The sequence below is a fragment of the Mesoplodon bidens genome (assembly GCF_964165515.1).
Source record: "Mesoplodon bidens genome assembly, chromosome: X".
Lineage (NCBI taxonomy): Eukaryota > Metazoa > Chordata > Mammalia > Artiodactyla > Ziphiidae > Mesoplodon > Mesoplodon bidens.
Window position 1 is genome coordinate 53,639,916 of NC_138163.1, and position 8,957 is coordinate 53,648,872.

Below are 8,957 nucleotides of genomic sequence, written 5' to 3' on the forward strand. Positions count from 1 at the left end.
ATTTAGAAAGAACAGAAACTGAAATAAAAGTAGAAGAAATGGAAATTAGAGATCAATGAGGGACATGTGTGTGTGTTTGTGTGTGTCTTAATCAATTTCAGGGTTTACCAAAATAGATTGTTTGCTTGTACAGAAATCTTAGGGAAATGTATTCAGTTTGAAACTTTTCCCTTCAACCTAAAAATCTATTCTTAAGTGTTACTCTATTTAGAAGCTATGTTACATCCTAAATATTAAAGAACAATTTTAAGTATTATTTCATCCTTGCTTGAGCTAAGAAAGCATTCCTATACATAAATACATACAAAATAAAACTTCTGAAAGACTATATAGCAAACTCATGCACTTTCTACATTATTCATATCTGTATTACTCTACTTTAAAAAACCCAACCATTAAGGATAATAAAGATATTTAAAAATAGAAGTTGAACTACACTAAGAATTAAAGAAAATAAATCAGCAAACTAATGGGATAATTTTTAAAACCCATCAAAGTGTTTCCCAGACTTGCCTGATCTTATAAATTACCTGGGGTACTTCTGAAAATACACTCTCATGTCCCATCTGAGACCTACTAAATCAGAACTTCCAGAGAAAGAACTTGTGTCTCTAGGTGTTATTTCCATATCTAGGATGACATCCCCAAAGGGGCAGCTTTGGAAAATCCTGGCAGATGAGGCTTAACAACAACAACAACCCTAAAAACTAAAAACAAATAAATGCAACAAAACCAAAATTTTGCTGTTCAAATGAAGTACAAAGGAGCCATACACAAGGATGTTCACTGAAACTATGGCTATATTAGAAAAACATAGGGAAAAAATTTAAATGTGCATCAACAGGAAAACAAAAAATGAATTACAATACAATTATACAATGGAATACTATACTTCTGTAAAAATAAAGGACCTACATCTATATATATATCAACATAGATGAATCTCAAAAAATGGACTTGAGGATATGGGGAGGGGGAAGGGTAAGCTGTGACAAAGTGAGAGAGTGGCATGGACATATATACACTACCAAACGTAAAATAGATAGCTAGTGGGAAGCAGCCGCATAGCACAGGGAGATCAGCTCGGTGGTTTGTGACCACCTAGAGGGGTGGGATAGGGAGGGTGGGAGGGAGGGAGACGCAAGAGGGAAGAGATATGGGAACATATGTATATGTATAACTGATTCACTTTGTTATAAAGCAGAAACTAACACACCATTGTAAAGCAATTATACTCCAATAAAGATGTTAAAAAAAAACAAGGGCAAAAAAACCCCAAAAAACATGATTTCTAAGAAAAAGTAGGTTGTGTAAGAAAAGTAGGTTGCATGTTTGTGTATGTATGCATATATATGTGTGTATGTATATATACAGACACATTTAAAGTACATAAAATAACTATGTATGTGTTTATATACATACACATGTATGTATTTATTATATATATTTTCAAACTATATATATTATAAAAGTATGGATGTGTGCTATATTCTCTCAATCTAGTTTTATATGATTCCAATATTTCATAAATTAGTATGATTGATTACAACCTGTGTTGGTGAGGGTGTGAACAATCTTTTTGGAGGGCAATCTGCATATACACATTTATTGAAACAGCACTGGTTACTGTAAATATATGGAAATAATACCCATATGAATCAATTGGGTATTGGTTAAATAAATTATGATAATTTGAACAGTTTTGAGACATTAAAAACAGGGAGAGTAGTAAAATTGTTACTAACCTGAAAATATTTTTAAGCAAATAAATAAGCAAGTAGCAGACCAGCTTATGGTATATTATTCCATTAAAATAGATGCATGAATAAATTATCTATAATACTGAGTAGAGAAAATTTACTAAGATTATACACTAAAATATTTATCTTTATACATTACAAGTTTATATATATATATATATATATATATTTTATATAAGAAATCTCCAAAGACCAAAAAATAGGCTCATCTTTAAGAAAATTTTATATGGAATGAACTGAAGTAAATATTTTTAAATGACCATTCGATCTTCAACTGACTCAAATGGTTCAGGAAATAATATGTCCTTCTACATGAAGAGAGAATGGTAAAGCAAATGTAGCAAAATGTTAAAACTGGGGAATACAGTGAAGGACACGTGGGGGTTCTTTGTGCTATTTTCAAAACCATTCTGTAATTTTGAGGCTATTTCATAATAATAACAATGGGAGCTTTTAGGTTTGTTTCATTTTGTTTTTTGCCCATGGCATGGATTCCCAACCCTACCTAATATTAAGAATTGTGGAGCCTCCCTGGTGGTGCAGTGGTTGAGAGTCCGCCTGCCGATGCAGGGGATACGGGTTCGTACCCCGGTCCAGGAGGATCCCATATGCCGCGGAGCGGCTGGGCCCGTGAGCCATGGCCGCTGAGCCTGCGCATCCGGAGCCTGTGCTCCGCAACGGGAGAGGCCACAACAGTGAGAGGCCCGCATACTGCAAAAAAAAAAAAAAAAAAAGAAAGAAAGAATTGTGTAAAAACCCTAAATGCAAGTTCTCAGGCCTGGCTCCAATCTACTGAACTAGAATCTTCAGAGAATAGTCTGGGAATCTTAATCTCAGGTGTCTTCTATTATCTGGCAGGTTTAGAAAACATTACCTGATGACTATGACAACACTTTTTAAAGAATAAATGAAATTAGACAAAATGAAACAAAATATAAAATAAAACAAAATTTAAAAAATATAATAAACCAGTGTTGGTGAACACATAAGAAAACAGGAATGCTCATACATTATAGGTGCCAAATTGGGACAATATTTTTCAAGGCCAATGTCTATGCCAGTTAAAAGCATCCATAGTTATGTACAGCAATGACCATTCTAGGAATTTAATACCTTCATATTATTATCAAAAATTTATATACAAAGAAGTTCATTCAACATTGTGTCTCATAATGAAAACTACAGACAGCCCAATAACCATAAACATGGGAATCAATGTGTGTGTATTATCTTTATTTTGAAGGTAAATATTTGGACTGATTTAGAGTAAAATGTGAATAGTATAATTCCTGAGGCAGGGATAAAAAGATATTGTCCTTCCACTTTATCTTATTTCTAAATTTTACTGAGGGCTTTTTCTGGCACCTTGGGAGGTTGCTCAGCCCAAGCTTAGGACAACCTAGATGTGCCAGAGATTTTAACATTCCTAGGGTAACATCCACCAATAAAGGACCCACATCTGTGGATAAATGCTCCAGTTTCCCATCTCTTATTGGGATAATTCTGAGGAGCATTGTACATGGTTCCTTAGACTTAGAGGGTCCCCAGCAGGATTGGACCAATTGCCTTTTGGCTATGTCTGTCTCTGGTGCTATATTTAAAAAAAAAAACATTTTCATCCTAAAATTATATACAAAATAACATTTGTTATATACTATTTCAATGATTTAGGTCTTTTTATCTAAATATTTAGTGTCTGTATTTAAGTGTATAACAGGAATAACACACTTCGTTTTTTTCCAAATAGTTAACCAATTATCCCAGCACCATTTCTTCAGTAATCTAACCTTTCCCCACTGATTCAAAATATTTCAATCACATTACTAATATTTCTCCATATTTGGGTTTGAAAATTGGCTTTCTCTTCTGCTTCATTTGTCCTATATTTATTCTGGTATAATATTGTTTTAATATTGTGGCTTCACAATACTCTTTACCTGTCAGCATAACTTTCCCAAATTACTGTTCTGAATTGTTGGAAGACCTCAGTGTTGCTCTATTTTAGAAGCTATGCTAGAGTCTTTTTGTAAAGTGAAGTTGTACTAATATAATTTAAATATAATTTAGAGGAGATGATACATTTGTCACAGGTTCTCAAAATCTGAAAATCCACCATCAAGGCTCCATTAGACTCACTGCCTCATCTCATAAAAGGACTGCACAGAGGCCCTTCATAAGGGAAACCAGCAGCATAGGTTTATATCTCAAAGTCCTTAAAAGGGGGTGAGGGTGCAATCTGGAGGGTCTATATTTATAGGATGATTCAACAGCAGAAACATGTTGCCAAGTTTTTGCAACTTGAATCGGTTTTCAACTGAAAATAATTGTATTGTCTAATTATAACAACCAAAAAATGAATGCATGCTGATGGGAAACAGAACAAAAACAATCACCCACCCCTTCAAAAAGTAAATAAACAGAAAGGGAAATAATTAGAGTGAAAGTGATTTTAAAAATGCTACCTCCTACCTATTTTCCAGACTCCCTAGCCTTGCACCCCCCTCCCCCGTCCCGGTTCCAGCCTGGGACAAAACCAACAAGACTAATAGGGTCAGTTCTAGGCTTTACTTGCCGGCGAGTGGAAGGGAAAGAAGTGGGCATTTAATATTATAGAAGAGGAAGACGCAATTCTTTAAAAGCTCCAGCACAAATCAGGACAAAGGCAAATACGACAAAATATTATGACCCGTTTGGTGTCGAGGATGCTAAATAGGAAAATAAATAAATAGATAAACAAACAAATAAATAAATAACGGATGGGCAGTACCCAGTGGTATTGGTGGGGGGAAGGTGGGAATGAGGAGAAAGGTTGCCCCGCCCACAACCCTCTGCAGCACCGCAGGTACGAACCATAATTGGGGATCTGAGCTCACAGTGACGTAGCCCTTACGAGACCTAGAGCCCGCCCTTGGATTAGTCCCTCCTCCCAGTTGCAGTCCTTAGTCGTTTGTGGCTGTGCGCCGGCTCGCTATTGCCTTGAAGACGGACGAACCTGCACCCAGGAAGGAGGAAGTAGTAGAAGCTGACCCAGATTCTTGGCAGGTTGGAGGGTGCTGACTGGGGAGGGGAGCAGGGGCCTCAGGGCAAAGACCAGAGCGGGTCCAAGACTGGATTCTCTCTATCCCTTCCCCGATGTCCACACGTTTGGTGCAAGAAATAGAGGGCTTGGTGGGAGGAGATCAAGAGGGGCCAAGGGTTAAGAATGGGTACCAGTTGGTATCTCCTAGGAGGTGGGCGATCGGGCGACGCCTGGAAGCGAAGGACTAGAAAAGGAGACGGCGAGGAAACGGCCTGATTCCTGCAGGGCGACGGGAGGGGGCGCACAACCGGTGACCCTGGGTGGGGGATGGCGGACTCTGCATCGGGTCTAGGCCACCGTTCCGGTATTTCTTCTCCACCCTCCTTCCATTTTGGAGCCAGAAATGGTGGGCTGCGGGAACTCCGGGGAGGGTTGGGGGGCGGGGACCGGGGCGGCTGCTGCAGATAGGGACAGGGATTAGGTCTGGGAAGCATGTCCCTTCTGTAGCGGAGGCAATCGATCGGGCGGGCTACCGACTTCGGGATATAGGCGGGGAACGAGAAACAGTTTCTGGTCCCTGCAGGTCGGTGTAAGCGTGGGCGCTGCCTGCGGACCCTGGGGTAAGCCTGACAAAGCGCTGACGCCGCAGCGGGGACAGGTTTGCAATGCCCACGTTACCTCTTCGCCCTTCATCCATCTTGATGCATAAAATGGTGGGCAGTGGCCCGAGGGTGAGCTCCAGAAAGTCCACTGGGTCCCAAAAGGTCCTGGCAGATACCCAGATTGAAATTCTTTATAAATGAACCACGTAGCCACCCAGCAAGCTCTTCGGACTCCTCCTCCCCGCAAGCTGTCCATTTGTGTTCAAGGAATGGTAATTAGATGATGGGAAGGACGAGACGGTGGAGATAAGGGGCCTAAAGAAGAGGTGAAACTGGTCTGGAAATAATCAGCTTTGATTTCTTCTGGAAGGCAGGGTAGCGCGTCACAGGGCGGGAAAAGAAGCTGTGAGACAGGATGGAGGAGAAAGAGAAGGCAGCAACATATTTCTAGCAGAGTCCTAAACCAACAACGGAGCTGGTGTCCCCCGATACTGGTCCTTTAGTCGAGTGATCAGTCCTGGCCATTGTCGAATTTCTGTCTGCAGGTCTTTACGTCCGTTGGTGCAGCAGATTTGAAGGCTACGAGAGGAAGACTGCTTCTGATTCCTGCAGGTATGGGAGGTGCCTGGGACCATTTGGTGTAGGGGTATCAGGGATCATAACAGAATTTGGGCGACTCTCAGCCCTCCCTGCCCCACTTAAGTGCAGGAGAAATCTGGCCGAGTCTTTAGAAACTGTGGGCCTGTGGCTGGTGAGGGAAGAAGGGAGTAAAGGGGCAAGCTCTGGGGTGCCCCTGGAGGGCATATCAAGATCCCTGTAGGCTAAGACCTGGTTTTTCAGAGACGGTCCAGGCCACAACCTGTCCTTCGTTTTTGTGCCACGAGTGGCCCTGGGATGGATTTTCAGGGAAAATGGTGGGCTTTGGGGCAGGGCTAGATCTGGGGCACCCCTTAGAGGGCACACAAAGTCTCTCAGGTGGGAAAACCTTTGCTCACAGAGCTCTGAATCCTGTTCTTACAAAACATTCAATCCTTTTATCTACTAGGAAGAAGAAGCAGGAAAAAAAAATCTCAAGATGGAAAATGTCCCCAAGGAAAGCAGAGGAGAGGAGCAGGTTCCAGTGCAGAATGAGGAAGCCCGCCCTTTGGGAGGTGGTGAAGGCCAAGAACCTGGGGGAAACATTAGAGGGGAATGGGCTCCACCTGCCCAGGATTTTAGAGAGGATATGCCCAATAGGCTTGTCAATAACATTGACATCATAGATGGAGATGCAGATGATATGGAAAGGTTCATGGAGGAGATGAGAGAGCTAAGGAGGAAAATTAGGGAGCTTCAGTTGAGGTACAGTCTGCGCATTCTTATTGGAGATCCTCCTCACCATGACCATCATGATGAATTTTGCCTTATGCCTTGAATGCTGAGGTTAATAATCATAAACCCCCCTGCTTCCCAAACTTGCATTTTCTTGATGTACCCTTTACTGTGAACCTTTCATGTTCTGTCATTTTTCTGACTGGAGATTTAATTTTCACTTTTGACTTGTCTGTAAGTTTTTCTGTCAGCAGGGGAGATTTTATCAACTTGCATGGAAAGATGTCTATTACATATTGTAAAGCTAATAAAGCCGTGTAGAAAGCAGTCTGTAGATATACTATCTCATTTAAAAGCATGCATATTTTATATATATATATATATATACACATCAGAATGTGTCTTTTTCTTATTTTCTTTATTTTTTATCTGTTTTTTTTCTCATTTTTCCAAAATGAATACACATGTGTCAGAAAAAAATGTAAGATGCAAATAACTTACCAATCAGCTTATAAAGGGAATGGAGACAATAAATACTTGAGGCACAATTTAAAGACATAAATCTTATATTACCTCTGGATCTCTTATTTAGCACAAACCTGGCAATTATTACAGATATGTTTCTTTAAAATCAGCCTATTCGTCTATAAAATGAAGATAGTACATGCCTTATAGAACTACTGTGGGAATCAAATGAGGTAATGACCGAACTCTGTGGCTGGCTCAGTTGACACATGCAAGGCCCAGCCCTCTAGGTGTCCTTCATATTTAGGTAAGGACCAAAGGAGTAGGCCTACCAGCAAGTCCAGTTGACTGCCAGGTAGGAGATACCTTTCTACACCTATGCTGCTGTGTCTCCTTTCCCTGGATAATGCCATGACTGTTAGGCACTCCTTCCCCTTCTGCTAGGTTTTCCTCCCTCCACTGGTACCCACCACTGCTGATGTGCTGGAGTCTTAAAGGTAACAAAGACCCACTGATTTTTTTGGATCCCTGAGTGGTCTGAATCCCCAGTTTCCCCATTCAGAAATGTGGAGAATGCCCCTTCCTGCTTTAGAGTTATACTTAATTCAGGTGGGTACTTCCCCAGTGCTGCTTAAGGATCCAAACAGCCCTTTGCGGTTTTTCTCAGACTTTTGTCCTCACCCCCCCTTCCCCAAGATAAATCTGAGTGACACTCATGATAGTGTGCTCAGAATTCAACTATCTCTTCTATCCTCCCATGAATATGACCCAGTCTTCTTGGCAGTCCATTTTCTGCATAGACACTGCTACAGGTTTCACTCTTTGCATACACAGGTGTTGGGCTGGCTTTATGTCCCCAAGACTGTTCTGGTCCACACCACCCTCACCGCAGGAGTCCTTGGTAGTCTCTACTCACACCAACCTACATGGATCCAGAGCAGTTTTCCTCTTCCTTTACTTTGATTTTTGCTCTGCTCAATAAACCTGTAATCACAGATCAGCGGGAAACAGGCTGAGATTGGGGATCCAGGAGATGGACCCTTGTTTTAGGACATGTTCCACCAACCAGTCATCACTGCCCCCTAACTAGACTGCCCTTCTTACAGTAAATATATTGTCTCATTTGTTCTGTTACCCTCAGTGCCTAGCACAAGTTCTGGTAAGTTGTACAGCACTGCAGGTAATTATAACTGACTTGAAAGTCCTGCAAGCTGGGCCCAGGTTTGCCTCTGATCATTTGTGAGCAAGTGACTTCTTTTCTCTGCAGACTGTAGCTTGCAATTGAAAAAGGAACACTGGGCTTCCCTGGTGGCGCAGTGGTTGAGAGTCCTCCTGCCGATGCAGGGGACGCAGGTTCGTGCCCCGGTCTGAGAAGATCCCACATGCCGCGGAGCAGCTAGGCCCGTGAGCCATGGCTGCTGAGCCTGCGCGTTCGGAGCCTGTGCTCCACAACGGGAGAGGCCACAACAGTGAGAGGCCTGCATACCGCAAAAAAAAAAAGAAAAGAAAAAGGAACACAACAGAGAAAGCATTATACATCAGTTTCAACACATGGACATTGTAATATTAATATATGTCAGTGTTTATCAACATGTGTTATAAAGACCAGCTGCATCAGAATCACCTGTAAACTGGTTAACAATTCAGGAAACTAGGTTTTACTCCACATCCACTGCATCCTACAAGTTCATCAGACATCTCTGGACTTAAAGTGGAGACCCCAACTTTAGTTCAAGTTTGGACACTCCCCTCCTCATTACACACACACACACACACACACACACACACACACACACACAC

The 8,957-nt window shown here is 41.5% G+C and overlaps 1 protein-coding gene across 4 annotated transcripts; it reads left to right on the forward strand.

Annotated features, from left to right (window-relative positions):
- Positions 1-4,691: 4,691 nt before the first annotated feature.
- On the forward strand, positions 4,692-7,019 carry BEX5 (brain expressed X-linked 5). Of its 4 annotated transcripts, none has more exons than XM_081222253.1 (4): positions 4,692-4,802; positions 4,988-5,185; positions 5,927-6,002; positions 6,437-7,019. In XM_081222253.1, exons 2-4 carry the CDS (start codon positions 5,183-5,185, stop codon positions 6,793-6,795), a joined length of 438 nt encoding a protein of 145 aa, XP_081078379.1. In that variant the 5' UTR covers positions 4,692-4,802; positions 4,988-5,182; the 3' UTR covers positions 6,796-7,019. The 4 variants fall into 4 exon arrangements, with proteins under 4 accessions (XP_081078379.1, XP_081078382.1, XP_081078380.1 ...); XM_081222256.1 differs by having other exon boundaries at positions 5,927-5,993; positions 6,427-7,019; XM_081222254.1 differs by lacking the exon at positions 4,988-5,185.
- Positions 7,020-8,957: the final 1,938 nt, after the last annotated feature.